We start from the raw sequence: 18,073 nt of genomic DNA on the forward strand, positions 1-18,073 counted from the left end.
AGCAGTTCCTGCAAGAGGAAGGCATTGATGCTATGGACCGCCCGTTCCCCAGACCTGAATCCAATTGAGCACGTCTGGGACATCATGTCTCGCTCCATCCACTAACGCCACGTTGCACCACAGACCGTCCAGGAGTTGGCGGATGCTTTAGTCCAGGTCTGGGAGGAGATCCCTCAGGAGACCATCCGCCACCTCATCAGGAGCATGCCCAGGCGTTGTAGGGAGGTCATACAGGCACGTGGAGGCCACACACACTACTGAGCCTCATTTTGACTTGTTTTAAGGACATTACATCAAAGTTGGATCAGCCTGTAGTGTGGTTTTCCACTTTAATTTTGAGGGTGACTCCAAATCCAGACCATGGGTTGATACATTTGATTTCCATTGATCATTTTTGTGTGATTTTGTTGTCAGCACATTCAACTATGTAAAGAAAAAAGTATTTAATAAGATTATTTCATTCATTCAGATCTAGGATGTGTTGTTTAAGTGTTCCCTTTATTTTTTTGAGCAGTGTATTTTGATTTGTTTAACACTTTTCTGGTTACTACATGATTCCATATGTGTTATTTCATAGTTTTGATGTCTTCACTATTATTATACAATGTAAAAAATAAAGAAAAACCCTTGAATGAGTAGGTGTGTCCAAACTTTTGACTGGTAGTGTATGTATATAGTTTTTGCTCTGAAAACTTGGAGGCAAAATAAAACCTAATATAAATAATGCTGCCTGATTAGATATTAATATACATTTTAGAGGGCAGACATTCAAAATGATAAAACAGCAGAGATGTGTGTCACTATGTTCTCCGGGGTATGGGAGGGGGAGAGGTGGTCCTCTGAGATGGTCTCTTAGGAAGTGCTCGAGAGGGGCATGATATGTAACGCTCCTGCAACAAACTCTCTGGAGCCCTAAAATGTATAACAGATAACAGCATGGTTGTTACACTCGGCATGACAAACTAAACAGAGATTAAGCAATGCAGTGTGTTCATGTGAGTCACACAGTATTTCTGTCACGATCGTCGGATACAGAGGACCAAGGCGCAGCGTGGAAGGTGAACATATTTATTAAATAATGATTACACGAACAAAAACAACAAATCGATACGTGACGTCCAAAGGTGCAAAACACAAACCTACACAGGAACAAGATCCCACAAACACTGTGGGAAAAATGGCTGCTTAAGTATGGTTCTCAATCAGAGACAACAAGCAACAACTGATACACGTTGCCTCTGATTGAGAACCACACTGGCCAACATAGAACTACAAAATTAGAACGAAAAACAAATGAAAACTCACACCCTGGCACAACATACTAGAGTCCCCAGAGCCAGGGCGTGACAATTTCCTGTCATCTCAAATGAGTGTGTCTCTCAGGGGAATTATTAAAATAGCCAAGTTGTAGAGGTGTCATGCTGTAGAACCCCCTATAGCTGATTGTCTGTTTCACAGTTAGTCCAGTAAGTCTCAGCTCTATAATTGTTAAGAAAACAGTCATAATGTCAGCTACAGTAACTGGATATGGCGATTGTTTTTTACATTTCAAAATATAGCTTTTGACCCAGTTAAACTTACATCTATGGTAAAGCACCATGAGAGCAGTTTTTTTGTTTGCAATCATTAGGGTCGGGTTGGTTTTGTGGTTGGCAGTTTGTGATGCACATCAACTCGGGTTACCCAAATGATTTAGTTACAGATGCAAAATTCACATAACTATCAACAGAAATATACACAGACAAGTTTAAATACAAGTAGGAAGAATACATGGTAACACTGCATACCTCTTCATAATGCATATTTAACTCCTTATGAGAAATGCATAATGCATTACAATGGAGAAATCGGGCGCAAATAACTGCTCTTAGACATGCATACTGCATTATGACCAAGGCCATTGTCTTATGTCAGATAGTGCGTCAATTCCGCCTGCACTGATCTGTCTCGTATATCGCAAAGAGTAATGGGATAGCTCGAAAGTAGTTCTGCTACTCGGAGTCCATATTCAGGTAATAATAAGGAATTCCCCTAGACCACGCTCACAAATTAGGGAAAACAAACATTATTTCCCATAAACCCACAGTGTAAAAAGCCAACTTCGTTATTTTTTTGTTATACAGAAATAACTAAACATGCCGAAAAGCTGCTGTGTTGTTCAATGTACATGTAACCAGGTCAAAAATCCCGACCAACGGTTCGCAATGCTCCCATGTAGGGAAATAGAGAGCGCGAGAAGAGCACTGTGGCTTCAAGCTATTCGGTATTGGAAATGTGAGGACCCGGATGTGTCAAAGTAGGCAGGCTACACGTAGTTAGTTATGTGTGTGGAAAACAGTTGATCACAGGTAAGACATTTCACTTGTTTAGTGTAGTTCGTTTGTAACTCCTCTCATTACTTGTAGATGTATAGTCTGTTTGTTTGTGTTGGTCTTGGCTAGCTTAATGTTCCGGTCAGCTAGCTCGCTCTCACTCACGTGGCTGCTAACACCGTCAAGACGTCATGAAATGGGGCATGAGGGAAGCCCTACAATATTGGGAGCAGGCAATGTTGAAAAGTAATCTTTAGTCATGTTGTACTTTATTAAACGTTGTTCTGTAATTGACTAAAACAGACAGACAAAAATACAATTGCATTTGAAAAAGGATAGGTTTTCGCTGTGAGCCAATGTGGTAACCTAGGTAAGCACAGATTGTTTTTCCCCGCAGGCGGGGCCGTGACGTTCTACCTAATACCGACTGGGACTATCAGCTGTCTAACATTAAAAAATATTGCCTAGGCGACATCTGCTGAACCCCATTTCTGTCTCAAAACTGTCTGAATTAATCTAAAACAATAAATATGTCAATAATGTTGATGCTTTTTTACATCTAGCTAAGGATTATTGTGCTTCAATGAGGAGTAAAGCTAACAAAAATGTGTCCTTAACATCGACTGAAAGGATGCTGCTAACCAACCAGCTAACTTACCTACTTAGCGCTGCACACACAATGTTGAATATTCCAACAAAAGATAGCTAGCAAGCTACTACTGTAGCTAGTAGTGCCAAAGCTTACATTATTATGAGTTTTTATGAAACCGTTATGTTTCACTATATTGAATCACTCCAATATATTGGTATCACTCCGCAGCGGAGGGATACATCAGAGGTGAGGATTTACAGATTTACTCCCGTGTACACCTGTGTCACGGCTGGGGTCCGCCCCTATATATAGACCCCATGGCCGCAACACACGTTCTCTACATCATTTTTGAGGCGCCTTCTAGCACCGTAGAGGATTGGAGTGATCCATATAGCTCACATAACCGTGGTTACATTCGGAACCTTCGTTATGTTTCACTATATTGGATCACTCCAATATATTGGTATACCCGTCCCAGATTTTGTCGGTGCTAGAGGGACCTGGCCAGCCAGCGGCGAAGTCCCAGCGCGGAACCGAGACGCAGGGGCCGTCAATGTGGAAGGGGGGTCCCGGCACAGTCCCTGGAAGGGGAGGCGACGCCCAGGACCGCTGATCCAACCGCAGAGGGAGGTGCCACATTTACCCGATAGTACCTAGCAGGAAGCCCAGCTGGCCGCAGCACAGATATCAGCGAGGGGCACTCCTCTCAGTAGAGCCCAGGACGCAGCCACACCTCATGTTGAATGTGCCACTACAGATCCCAGCACTGGCCTGCCAGCCAGGCGGTATGCTGTCGTAATCGTGTCTACGATCCAGTGAGAGTGTCTCTGCTATGATAGCCCAGCCCCCAGGACTCTCTCACCATAGCAGACAAAGAGCTGGTCTGTTGTTCTCACTGACCGCGTCCGCTCCACATAGGCAGCCAGTGCCCGCACAGGGCACAGCATGCCGGAGGGAGGCCCAGACTCCCCCGCCACTGCCGGGGGGTCGTAAGCAGACAGGATAAAAGGGATGTTCACATGCCGGTCTGACAGAACCTTCGGGAGGAATGAAGGGTTGGGGCGGAGAGATATACTCCTCCCACCGGGGTCCATCAGGTAGCACTCAGAACTGACCGAAAAGCATGGAGCTCACCCACCCTCTTCACTGAAGTAATCACTACCAAGAAAACTACCTTCATAGAGAGGTGTTTCAGGGAGGCAAACTCCAATGGTTCGAAAGGCAGCTTTGCCAAAGCTGCCAAGACCAGATCCCAGCTCGCCATTGAGCGGGTCCTAGGCAACGAACCCCCTTCATAAACCTGGCGACCAAGGGATGACGCCCCACTGGCCTGTCCATCCACCCCACATGGCAGGCAGATATAGCGGCCAAATACCCTCTCAGTGTAGAGGCTGCCAAGCCCTCATCCAAGTGAGACTGGAGGACATACTGCATCCCGCATGACTCGGGCACAACCTCAATACCAGTGCACCAAGAGCAGAACAACCGCCAGCGCAACTGGTATGCCGCGGTTGTAGCCGGTGCCCTTGCGCTCTGCATGGCGTTCATTACGCCCTCCAGTAGTCCTAACATGGACCATTGGTGCCGTTCAGCAGCCAAGCCTACAGACTGAGGCAGTGCGGTCTCGGAAGCCACAGAGTTCCCCCGGCCTGAGACAGCGGGTCTCAGGGACAGTTGCCAAGGAGTCCCAGACAACAGGGACAGGAGAAGGCTGAACCAGGGTCGTCTGGGCCAGTATGGGGCCACCAGCAGCAGACGATGCGCCTCCATCCTGGTCCTGTCCAGCACAGCCTGGATCAGGGGAAAAGGGGGGAATGCGTAAAGCTCCAGCTCTGGCCAATAGTGAGCCAGAGCATCCAAGCCCAGAGGCCCTGGTGGCTCTGACATGGAGTACCACAGGGGACAGTGTGCATGACCCAGGGAGGCAAACAGGTACTCCTGCGCCCTCCTGAACTTGTCCCACAGGTGCTGCACCACCTGGTAATGTAGGCTCCAGTCCCAAGGTGGCGTGCCCTCCCTTAAGAGCATATCCGCTGCCACATTCAGGATGCTAGGTACGTGCGCTGCACGTAGTAACGCTAGACGTCCCTGAGCCCAGAGAAGGAGCTCCAGTGCCATAAGATGGAGACGGTGGGACCTCAGTCCACCCTGATGGTTGATGTAAGCCACCACTGTGGTGTTATCCATTCTCACCAGGACAGGAAAGACCGCAGGGCCAGCAGCTGGCAGATGGGATTGGGCCAGCCAGAGATGGCGCCGGGAGAAAACCAAATGCGCCAAGGCCTGTCCGTTGGCACGGGCCACATCCCTCTGGAGCAGGGAAAGCTGGCGAGACACCTCCTTCGCTTCCCGGTGGAGCTCCTCTGTGCCTTCCTGCAGCCGGGGCAACAGAGTCTGCAGGTAGGCCTGCAGCAGCATGGCCACGTTGGTAAGCTGGCCAAGAGAGCAGAGGGACCCATATGTGGCTTTCAAGTCCGCATCAAAGACTGGAGGGTCCCCGCTTCAGTTGCGGGTTCCGCCCTATAATCTCCCGGTCCGGGAGGACCATGGAAGCTATCATGGTGTCCATGGTCGGGTACTCCCGGAGGCCAAGTAACTCCTCACCCGCAACATAACTCCATGGTCCAGTCTCTGCTGTGAGTCGGAAGCGCCCCCTGGCAGAGGCCCAGCTCTCCTGCAAGGCCTCGCAGAACTCAGCAGATATAGGGACAGATGGAGAGTCATCACTGTCCACCAGTTTGATGTCCAGTGCAGAGGCCACCCGAGTGAGTAGGCTCCTCATAGCCTCTCGAGCCGCTGGGGGCAATGAAGCCCCGCTGCCGGCTTCTGATGGCCTGTCAGCCCCGCTCACGGCGGTGAACAGTGCCAGCATCGTTACCCAGGAACAGCCTATCACTGGCCAACAGGGAACAGCTGTCGTTGCCACCGAAGCTATCAACCTGCGTTCAAGGTGGTCCCAGCGGTCCGACTCCTGCCCCCGTCCAGGACTGGCAGCAGATGGGCTCTGCCTGTGGTGGCTCTGGCCACGCTTCCTGGGAGGGGTACTGGGCCCACTAGAGGGACTAACAGCTCGCTGGCGCACCACTTCTGAGGGAGGGAGCTCGTCTCCAGCCTGAGCATGGCCGACCCACTCGCGCGTGGCCTCCAATTGCGCCAGGCGCAGGCTTTCTGAGAACACCACATAAAACAGGCATCCAGTAGGGAGCTCCACCACCCTCTCCGCGTAGCTCAAGCCCAGGCAGTGCATACATGAGGTATGCGGATCACCAGGGGGGATGCCACCATCACACCTGTCACAAAGGGAAGCAATAAGCTCAGCCAAGCCAACAAGGCCACAGAGCAGGGGTCCAACGCCCTGGGAGAGCTTATGTCGTGACCCGCTTGGAGGAATAGGAACCCGGTGAGGGATAAATTACCCATTACCTCTGCAAAAACCGGGGAAGACCCGTGTGGGGAAAACAGGCAGACAACAAAAAACAGCAACCAGGTAATGGATTTGATTTTTTAGTTTTAGTTTTTTACGCCAACTGCAATATTACCTAGCCGGTTTAATATCCAAGCAGCATCATATGATGGAGTAACTCCGTTAAGGAACTCCAAAGTTAATGTAGCTCAGTTGGTAGAGCATGGCGCTTGCAACGCCAGGATTGTGGGTTCGATTCACACGGGGGGCCAGTATGAAAAATGTATGCACTCACTAACTGTAAGTCGCTCTGGATAAGAGCGTCTGCTAAACCACGATACTCTTACACTCTGCATGGGAAAGAACAAGAAAAGACCCTGCAGGGTAATTAGCAGCATGTTAAAGCAATTCACAACACACACACATAGTACAAGCCAGTCGGCAAGTTTTGTAAGGTAAATTACAGTTTGTGCAGCAAGAGCCACCATACTAATGGATGCACACGGAGTCGTAGTGTAACGCTAACGAAACACAAGTACGACAAACCACGGGCGGAAGATGCAGATCAAGAGGGCTGGCCATGTGGCCAGCTGCTCCAGGCTGCAAACAGCTAGTGAGTATACTTCCATGCAAGATATTACACTTAACAGTGACTTACCAAGCGAACTTTAGAAAGTTTGTACCTCAAACCATACGGACGTCCGCCAAGAAAATGAAAGAGAACGTGTGTCGTGGCCATGGGGTCTATATATAGGGGCGGACCCCAGCTGTGACACAGGTGTACAAGGGAGTAAATCTGTAAATCCTCACCTCGGATGTATTCCTCCGCCGCGGAGTGATACCAATATATTGGAGTGATCCATATAGCTCACATAACCGTGGTTACATACTGTACGTAACCTTCATTCTTCTGCCACGAGTCATTGCAGTAGCCTCCAGAGTCAGCTGCTGACTGTGCTCAGCTGACTCAATGATACGATCACGGAGAAACATGCTGATCTACTGACAGATTTGAGGTCAGTTCCTCTTATATGTGGGGCTGCATACTACAACTTCAGGGTAATTTAATAAATCCCTTTAGAACCGATAGCGGCCGTCGACGGCCTTTCTTTAAATTACTATAGCGGCAGCCAACGGAAATGTTTTTCTAACAATAATATCTGTGTCAATATTGCAAAATTAACTTGCTAACAACCTGTTGTCGTATTCGCGTGGCTTTTGTCATCAACCAGAAACCGGAAACAGGGTATGCTGTCATTTGACTTTTCAAAGTTTTTTTAACTTCATTAATCAAAATGACGGTGCCGAAGCAGACACAACTTTTCACTGTGAAAGAGGCTTTATGTTGGCTTTATCTATGTTGGTTGGTGATATGGATTCGCACATGTCCTTGCACTTTGAAAAGCAATGATGTCGAGGTGAGTGAAACTAGTAAACAGCAGACATATGTTTGGTCTTGTCGATGTTTGATGCTATGAAATTTGGTGATTAGCTCAGATTAGAAAATCACATCATGTCATGATAACTTGGTTGGTACAGGCAAGCACATCAGCAGTAGCGCTCGAATGATTGCTATAGCTAGCTAGCTAACTAGTTAGTCTGTCAGGCAAGAAGTTGCGTGTAGTGGTAAATTTGGGCTGCGCTCACGAAGCGTCAACCTCAGCTGTCACTTTCACTAGCTAGCCATACAGATAACCAGCTAACTTGCCACCGAAATGAAGGCTAGAGTAATTTGTTTGCTAGGTGCAGATATTCATTGGCTATACATTGCCTCTTTTTCCTGTTATTTGACAGCTTAGCTGTCGTGTTAGGGTAGTAGATGCCTGCGCATTGGAGCTCATATGATTAGTTGGATATTTGTTTGCATAGCCAGCTAACAAGTACCTTGTTTTGTCCTGTTTCTACCGATGCAATTAATTTGGAAACTGTCCCAGTTTCATAACTAATCAGCTAACATTGGTGAACTATGTTGTTAGTCTGTCAGGAAAGAAAGCAAGAGTTGATTGGAAGAGAGAGAGAGAGTGTGTGTGTGTGTGTGTGTGTGTGTGTGTGGAATGGGAGGTGTGTAACTGTATCACACAATTTATTATGGAAACCCCTTATTAGGAAGAGAGTATGTGTATGGTTGAGAAAAAGAAAGAGGAAGGAAGAGAGAGAATGATGTTCCTGACTACAATTGTACCTATTTGTTGCTCCTCTCTTGTTACTCTGTTCGTCTAGGTCAGTGAAAGCGAAGGAAGTGATGTGGAGAGCTCAGCAGCAAAAGGCAGGGAGGAAGTGGAGTTAGAGATGATTGGAGGGATAGAGATGTGGAGCGGGAGAGAGGAAAAGGAGAGGGAGAGGAGAGTGGAGGAAGAGGAGAGTGAAGAGGACAGAGTGTAGATGAGAGTGGAGGGAGAGAGGAAGAGGAGAGTGAAGAGGGGGAGGAGGAAGCAGAGGGAGATGAGGAAGCGGACGGGAAGAGGGAGAGCACACCCGAGAGGGGAGCCTACATTTCCATGGCGTGTGTCTGCCCCAAGTCCCACCATTCACCCTTGTACCACACAGCCTGGGCCTAAAGTGACAGTGGCAGGGGTTTTGGAGTTGTTTTTAAAAGTTGTAGGAACTTACAGTGGGGAGAACAAGTATTTGATACACTGCCGATTTTGCAGGTTTTCCTACTTACAAAGCATGTAGAGGTCTGTAATTTTTATCATAGGTACACTTCAACTGTGAGAGACGGAATCTAAAACAAAAATCCAAAAAATCACATTGTATGATTTTTAAGTAGTTAATTTGCATTTTATTGCATGACATAAGTATTTGATCACATACCAACCAGTAAGAATTCCGGCTCTCACAGACCTGATAGCTTTTCTTTAAGAAGCCCTCCTGTTCTCCGCTCATTACCTGTATTAACTGCACCTGTTTGAACTCGTTACCTGTATAAAAGACACCTGTCCACACACTCAATCAAACAGACTCCAACCTCTCCACAATGGCCAAGACCAGAGAGCTGTGTAAGGACATCAGGGATAAAATTCTAGACCTGCACAAGGCTGGGATGGGCTACAGGACAATAGGCAAGCAGCTTGGTGAGAAGGCAACAACTGTTGCCGCAATTATTAGAAAATGGAAGAAGTTCAAGATGACGGTCAATCACCCTCGGTCTGGGGCTCCATGCAAGATCTCACCTCGTGGGGCATCAATGATCATGAGGAAGGTGAGGGATCAGCCCAGAACTACATGGCAGGACCTGGTCAATGACCTGAAGAGAGCTGGGACCACAGTCTCAAAGAAAACCATTAGTAACACACTACGCGGTCATGGATTAAAATCCTACAGTGCACGCAAGGTCCCCCTGCTCAAGCCAGCGCATGTCCAGGCCCGTCTGAAGTTTGCCAATGACCATCTGGATTATCCAGAGGAGGAGTGGGAGAAGGTCATGTGGTCTGATGAGACATAAATAGAGCTTTTTGGTCTAAACTCCACTCGCCGTGTTTGGAGGAAGAAGAAGGATGAGTACAACCCCAAGAACACCATCCCAACCGTGAAGCATGGAGGTGGAAACATCATTCTTTGGGGATGCTTTTCTGCAAAGGGGACAGGACGACTGACACGTATTGAGGGGAGGATGGATGGGGCCATGTATCGCGAGATCTTGGCCAACAACCTCCTTCCCTCAGTAAGAGCATTGAAGATGGGTCGTGGCTGGGTCTTCCAGCATGACAACGACCCGAAACACACAGCCAGGGCAACTAAGGAGTGGCTCCGTAAGAAGCATCTTAATAGAAAATCTTTGGAGGGAGCTGAAAGTCCGTATTGCCCAGCGACAGCCCCGAAACCAGAAGGATCTGGATAAGGTCTGTATGGAGGAGTGGGCCAAAATCCCTGCTGCAGTGTGTGTGCAAACCTGGTCAAGACCTACAGGAAACGTATGATCTCTGTAATTGCAAACAAAGGTTTCTGTACCAAATATTAAGTTCTGCTTTTCTGATGTATCAAATACTTATGTCATGCAATAAAATGCAAATTAATTACTTAAAAATCATACAATGTGATTTTTGGGATTTTTGTATTGGTCTTCACAAAGTTTGCTGCTTCAGTGTTTTTAGATATTTTTGTCAGATGTTACTATGGTATACTGAAGTATAATTACAAACATTCCATAAGTGTCAAAGGCTTTGACAATTTATATTAAGTTTATGCAAAGAGTCAATATTGGCAGTGTTGACCCTTCTTTTTCAAGACCTCTGCAATCCGCCCTGCCATGCTGTCAATTAACTTCTGGGCCACATCCTGACTGATGGCAGCCCATTCTTGCACAATCAATGCTTGGAGTTTGTCAGAATTTGTGGGTTTTTGTTTGTCCACCCGCCTCTTGAGGATTGACCACAAGTTCTCAATGGGATTAAGATCTGGGGAGTTTCCTGGCCATGGACCCAACATTTCAATGTTTTGTTCCCCGAGCCACTTAGTTATCACTGTTGCCTTATGGCAAGGTGCTTCATCATGCTGGAAAAGGCATTGTTCGTCACCAAACTGTTCTTGGATGGTTGGGAGAAGTTGCTCTCTGAGGATGTGTTGGTACCATTCTTTATTCATGGCTGTGTTCTTAGGCAGAATTGTGAGTGAGCCCACTCCGTTGGCTGAGAAGCAACCCCACACATGAATGGTCTCAGGATGCTTTACTGTTGGCATGACACAGGACTGATGGTAGTGCTCACCTTGTCTTCTCCGGACAAGCTTTTTTCTGGATGCCCCAAACAATCGGAAAGGGGATTCATCAGAGAAAATGACTTTACCCCAGTCCTCAGCAGTCCAATCCCTGTACCTTTTGCAGAATATCAGTCTGTCCCTGATTTTTTTCCTGGAGATAAGTGGCTTCCTCGCTACCCTTCTTGACACCAGGCCATCCTCCAAAAGTCTTTGCCTCACTGTGCGTGCAGATGCACTCACACCTGCCTGCTGCCATTCCTGAGCAAGCTCTGCACTGGTGGTGCCCCGATCCCGCCGCTGAATCAACTTTAGGAGACGGTCCTGGCGCTTGCTGGACTTTCTTGGGCGCCCTGAAGCCTTCTTCACAACAATTTAACCTCTCTCCTTGAAGTTCTTGATGATCCGATAAATGGTTGATTTAGGTGCAATCTTACTAGCAGCAATATCCTTGCCTGTGAAGCCCTTTTTGTGCAAAGCAATAATGACGGCATTTGTTTCCTTGCAGGTAACCATGGTTAACAGAGGAAAAACAATGATTTCAAGCACCACCCTCCTTTTAAAGCTTCCAGTCTGTTATTCTAACTCAATCAGCATGACAGAGTGATCTCCAGCCTTGTCCTCGTCAACACTCTCACCTGTGTTAACGAGAGAATCACTGACATGATGTCAGCTAGTCCTTTTGTGGCAGGGCTGAAATGCAGTGGAAATGTTTTTTGCGGATTAAGTTCATTTTCATGGCAAAGAGGGACTTTGCAATTAATTGCAATTCATCTGATCACTCATCATAACATTCTGGAGTATATGCAAATGGACATCATCAAAACTGAGGCAGCAGACTTTGTGAAAATTAATATTTGTGTCATTCTCAACTTTTGACATTCAAGTTCAATTTTGTTGTTGATTTCTGTGAGCAGGATGTCACTCTGCTGTTTATGACGACGTCATATTACTGATTCTACTTTTAACTCCTGTGATGTTGCCTTTCTGTAATTCCATGTTGCATTACATGCAATTACATTCTGAAATCAAGTTACAGCAAGTTTCTGTGATCCTGATACAGGAATGTATGAAATGGCCTCTCTTATCGAAAGAGTGGGCTTACCGGTCTGGGAGTCGTGGAGGGATTCTGGGGGGAGGAAGTAGAGATGCGGCCTCAGCGATTCGTGGTGGAATTGGGAGGATGTCTACTGTGTCCTTTCCATGGATCAAATCAATACACAGCATAATTAATAATCAGGTTATTGACAAAAGCGCAGGTGACAGAGAACATTGTAAATACATTGACAAGAGTACATTGTAAATAAGTACATGGTGCCTTCCTAAGTATTCTATATTTTTTTCATCAATATGCTTTTGGTAAATTACAAAGGTGTTTATAACTTAATGCTTTTGGTGGTGAGTTGATTCAGTTGGATTTAATGTCTCTCCAGCAACTATACGTAGGAATAAGGATAAGCTATTCAGCCTTGTTGACTAAGCCATGCTTTCACAAAGACAGAAATATACCAAAAGCGTGTTGGGTGAACTGGGCTTTGAAGAACAATTTGGCCTTACCTCAAACTCGGGCTCAGTTCCACTGCTGTAGCTAATGTTACTATGTGTGCTGAGTCTGTTACTGCCACTACCTGGGAAAGTTCAAGTAAAAAAATATATGCTCAGGAAAGAAACACTACAAGTAAATGTGAAACAATTTCTTGAAGAGGTAAGAGCCTGTAGAAGGTTGGGATGACCTCCCCACTTCAGCCAAGGCTTAAGTACACATTAATAGCTAGAGATGAAGGCGACTCAGAGAGAGCATCTGAGTAAAGCAACAATAATGGGGAGAGTAATGTAGCTACAGGTCTAATATTTTAGACATAACGACCATAGATGATATGGAAATAATCAGAGTTGATCAGCAAAACAAATGACCACGTGTTGCAGATTTCATCATTCTGCAAACACAAGTATATTTCTATAAGCACTATCGCTCTACTAATACAGATTTTTGACAATCCACACTAACATCATCTTGTAATATATCCAACATCAAAACTAGACCAACTCAATCATTACATCAGTTGTCATTTTTGACTGCCATCCTGACATAAGGCTCATAGTGACATGAAAACGACAGATTGGACTCACTGGATGTGCTGGAGGTACTGCCAGTTTTCCAGGTGCTTCTCTGGATTGGCCGGGCCACAGGAGGGGTCTGGGTCATGACCTGTGGGGCGGGCTCGTACACAGAACACTCCACAGCCATGTTGGAACCCCAGTGAAGGTTCCTCTGCAGTGGGGCGCTTATCTCTAGATCTCACAGGGAAGAGGCCAGATCAACAATAAGCATCAATCATCAACAATAAGCTAAATGTCATACATACAGTACATAGATGTTCCAAAGTATTTCCATTTAAGTGTTTTACTGTAACTGTAACATCATGTTTTTATACTGAACAAAAATATAAACGCACCATATAAAGTGTTGGTCCCATGTTTCATGAACTGAAATAAAAGATCCCAGAAATGTTCCATATGCACAAAAAGCTTATTTCTCAAAAAAGTGTTGCACAAATTAGTTTACATCCCTGTTAGTGAGCATTTCTCCTTTGCCAAGATAATCCATTCACCTGACAGGTGTGGCATATCAAGAAGCTGATTGAACAGCATGATCATTACACAGGTGCACCTTGTGCTGGGGACAATAAAAGGCCACTGTAAAATGTTCAGTTTTGTCACACAACACAATGCCACAGATGTCTCAAGTTTTGAGGGAGCTTGCAATTGGCATTCTGACTGCAGGTCAGATAATTTAATGTTAATTTAATGTTAATCTCTCTACCATAAACCGCCTTCAACATCATTTTAGAGAATTTGGAAGTACGTGTAACCACAGACCACGTGTAACCACGCCAGCCCATGACCTCCACATCCGGCATCTTCACCTGCTGGATCGTCTAAGACCAGCCACCCGGACAGCTGATGAAACTGTGGGTTTACACAGCTGGAGAATTTCTGCACAAACTGTCAGAAACCGTCTCTGGGAAATTCATCTGTGTGCTCGTCGTCCTCACTAGGGTCTTGACCTGACTGCAGTTCGACGTCGTAACCGACTTCAGTGGGCAAATGCTGAACAAGTGTGCTCTTCAAGGATGAATCCCAGTTTCAACGGTACCGGGCAGATGGCAGACAGCGTGTATGGCGTTGTGTGGGTCGAGCAGGTTGCTGATGTCAACGTTGTGAACAGACTGCACCATGGTGGCAGTGGGGTTATGGTATGGGCAGGCATAAGCTACGGACAACGAACACAATTGCCTTTTTTATCGATGGCAATTTGAATGCACAGAGATACCGTGACAAGATCATGAGGCCCATTGTCGTGCCATTCATCCGCCGCCATCACCTCATGTTTCAGCATGATAATGCATGGCCCCATGTCGCAAGGATCTGTACGCAATTCCTGGAAGCTGAAAATGGCTTTGTTCTTCCATGGCCTGCATACTCACCAGACATGTCACACATTGAGCATGTTTGGGATGCTCTGGATCGACTTGTACGACAGGGTGTTCCAGTTTCCGCCAATATCCAGCAACTTCGCACAGCCATTGAAGAGGAGTTGGACAACATTCCACAGGCCATCAACAGCCTGATCAACTCTATGCAAAGAAGATGTCGCACTGCATGAGGCAAATGGTGGCCACACCAGATACTGCCTGGTTTTCTGATCCACACCCCTACCTTTTTTAAGCTATCTGTGACCAACAGCTGCACATCTGTATTCCCAGTCATGTGAAATCCATAGATTAGGGCCTGATGAATTTATTTCAATTGACTGATTTCCTTATATGAACTGTTGCATGTTGTGTTTATATTTTTGTTCAGTGTATATCAAATATGACCACCGATGCTGTCTTATGGACATACAGAATTGTAGGCATAGTCAAATAGGAAAGGCCATTTAAAAAATAAAAATAAAAACACTTTTCATCAAGCCTGATAAATGAAATGTAATTTCAAATTAAGTAGCCTACAAAGTACAGTATGCTCTTGTCACATGTAGAGGCAAAGTAGAGTCTCCAAATATGCCTACCGATCTCCTTCCCAATCTTCTCCCTCTCTTTATGGCGTCTGGCAATGCTGTCTCGTAATCTTTTTAGATTTTCCTGTGACCAAAATATATTTTATTTATTCATTATTTCAGATAATCATTGTACCCCCAAAAGCTATGCCTGGGCCACAGAAAATATATGTTTATTGTGTTCTGCCAAGAGATATGAGTATTAACTATAATCTACTACTGTACCTGTTGATAGCGCAGAGACTGAGATCTCCTATCCTGGTCAAACTGCCAGATCTTGAATTCCTGCACAGCATCATCCACACTCAGGACCCCCACCTTCACTTTCTCCTGCAAGGCTATGAGCTGCCTCTGGCCTGGGGTCTTCATTCCAGCGTAGGGGTCGTGGGAAGAGGAGGTGGCGGCTCTGTCTCTCACAGGCCTCACTGGAGGTTTGGAGACACATACATTGTTTTACTAATTAGTGGAGAAGATGTGATTCAGGACAATGTGCAGTATATAGAAAATAAAATCTCAAGTGATTTTATATTTGATGTGTACCTGTGTTTGACTGGGTTTCTCTGAGGTCCCTCTGTGGATTTGATTCTTCTTTTCCCGAAAACACTGTGAATCGTAAAGCATAGTCATTCACCTGGACCTTAAATACACCACTGGTTTGGTGACTTATGCACTAGCTAATAGCTTTGGAGAACACTTGTGCTTTTCAGTCATGTACCTCTTGAGATGTAGGTCTTGGACTTCTCAGACTCTGAAAATGTTACAGGTCTCGGAATTGGGGCTGGTGGACGGTTGAACATTTCTGGGATATAGCTCGCATTCTCATCCACCGTGTCATAGATTTGATCTTGAACAAACATGTTGTAAGGGTCTTCCTCCTCAAACCCCTCTGGTTCTTCCACCTGGTCTCCCACCTCTTCATTAGTTGTATGCTCCCCAACTTGGGCCACACCTGCATCAGGTTTCCCTTAAAAAAGTCCACAAGTCCAATTACAGTACAATGCAGTACAGTATTTTTGTAGTGATGGGCATCGATATGGAAATGGTCATCGATATGGCATCGATATGTACTATAATGGCGCCGGAGGGGATGGCTGCCGTTTTACGGGCTCCTAACCAACTGTGCAAAAAAAAAATACTGCATTGTTTGTAACTTATTTTGTACATAATGTTGCTGCTACCTTCTCTTATGACCGAAAAGAGCTTCTGGATATCAGAACAGCGATTACTCACATCGAACTGGACAAAGATTTTTTCTTTAATGAGTCCGACGCAAAGGATATACTGCTTCTCCAAAACCAGGCCTGAATCCCCGTCATTCGCGTGAAGAAAAGACTGAAATACAGGGGGCGGAGATTGGGGTGCCTTGTGAGAATTTGTCGGTGAGTGGGTAACCCGCCTCTACCATCCGTTCTATTGGCCAACGTGCAATCACTGGAAAATAAACTGAATGATCTCCGTTCGAGATTATGCTACCAACGGGACATTCAAAACTGTAATATCTTATGTTTCACCGAGTCGTGGCTGAACGACGACACGGATAATATAGAGCTGGCTGGGTTTTCCGTACATCGGCAGGACAGAACAGCTACGTCTGGTAAGAAGAGGGGTGGGGGTGTGTGTCTATTTGTCAATAACAGCTGGTGCGCGATGTCTAATATTAAAGAAGTCTCGAGGTGTTGCTCGCCTGATGTAGAGTACCTCATGATAAGCTGTAGAACACACTGTCTACCAAGAGAGTTTTCATCTATATTATTCGTAGCCGTCTATTTACCACCACAAACCGATGCTGGCAATAAGACCGCACTCAATGAGCTGTATAAGGCCATAAGCAAACAAGAAAATGCTCATCCAGAAATGGCGCTCCTAGTGGCCGGGGACTTTAATGCAGGCAAACTTAAATCAGTTTGACCTAATTTCTACCAGCATGTCACATGTGCAACCAGAGGAAAACAAATCTAGACCACCTTTACTCCACACACAGAGATGCATACAAAGCTCTCCCTCGCCCTCCATTTGGCAAATCACTATTTACATTGACAAGTAAGCGTTTCACGGTAAGGTCTACATCTGTTGTATTCGGCGCATGTGACAAATAACATTTTATTTGATCAATATCAGTTTCATTTTTTAATAAAATATCAATATCATATCAGTTTTATAAATAACATTGCAACTGTGTCCATTTTCTGTTCACTTCCAAGGCTTTGTGAAGTTTAGACAACTGTTGATTGCCCCTTGAGCCAGCTGTGAATGTTCTTGGGGCCTAAACCTACCTAACTAGTTTAAATACAATGAGAACCCCATCAACCATTGAGGGCCCATCAGCAGACCATTTCAGTGCATTCGGAAAGTATTCAGACCCCTTGACTTTTTCCACATTTTTTGTTGTTAAAATTGTTTTTCCCCCTCGTCAATCGACACACAATACCCCATAATGACAAAGCAAAAACAGTTAAAAAAAATAAAAAACTGATATCACATTTACATAAGTATTCAGACCCTTTACTCAGTACTTTGTTGAAGAACCTTTGGCAGCGATTACAGCCTCAAATCTTCTTGGGTCTGACGCTACAAGCTTGGCACACCTGTATTTGGGGAGTTTCTCCCATTCTTCTCTGCAGATCCTCTCAAGCACTAGGAGGTTGGATGGAGAGCATCACTGCACAGCTATTTTCAGGTCTCTCCAGAGATGTTCGATCGGGTTCAAGTCCGGGCTCTGGCTGGGCCACTCAATCAGGCCTTTATGGTAGAGTGGCCAGACGGAAGCCACTCCTCAGTAAAAGGCACATGACAGCCCGCTTGGAGTTTGCCAAAAGGATCTTAAAGGACTCTCATACCATGAGAAACAAGATTCTCTGGTCTGATGAAACCAAGATTGAACTCTTTGGCCTGAATGCCAAGCGTCACGTCTGGAGGAAACCTGGCACCATCCCTACGGTGAAGCATGGTGGTGGCAGCATCATGCTGTGGGGATGTTTTTCAGCGGCAGGGACTGGGAGACTAGTCACAAT

At 45.8% G+C, this 18,073-nt stretch overlaps 1 protein-coding gene across 2 annotated transcripts in view; it reads right to left on the reverse strand.

Moving 5' to 3' along the window:
- Window positions 1-624: 624 nt before the first annotated feature.
- The window catches only part of LOC121568918 (phosphoinositide 3-kinase adapter protein 1), a 31,530-nt gene continuing 14,081 nt past the window's right edge, over window positions 625-18,073 (reverse strand). Inside the window, exons 10-17 of one of the 2 annotated variants that reach the window (XM_041879408.2) lie at window positions 15,778-16,026; window positions 15,603-15,665; window positions 15,288-15,487; window positions 15,075-15,147; window positions 13,133-13,294; window positions 12,560-12,630; window positions 12,108-12,199; window positions 625-912 (exon numbers count right to left, since the gene is read on the reverse strand). In XM_041879408.2, coding sequence (XP_041735342.1) covers window positions 801-912; window positions 12,108-12,199; window positions 12,560-12,630; window positions 13,133-13,294; window positions 15,075-15,147; window positions 15,288-15,487; window positions 15,603-15,665; window positions 15,778-16,026 — 1,022 coding nt within the window. In that variant the 3' untranslated portion in view covers window positions 625-800. Of the gene's footprint in view, window positions 913-12,107; window positions 12,200-12,559; window positions 12,631-13,132; window positions 13,301-15,074; window positions 15,148-15,287; window positions 15,488-15,602; window positions 15,666-15,777; window positions 16,027-18,073 lie in introns of both variants that reach the window. The other variant, XM_041879402.2, reaches the window with a different exon arrangement.

This window comes from Coregonus clupeaformis, chromosome 1 (assembly GCF_020615455.1).
Source record: "Coregonus clupeaformis isolate EN_2021a chromosome 1, ASM2061545v1, whole genome shotgun sequence".
In the NCBI taxonomy this organism is placed as follows: domain Eukaryota; kingdom Metazoa; phylum Chordata; class Actinopteri; order Salmoniformes; family Salmonidae; genus Coregonus; species Coregonus clupeaformis.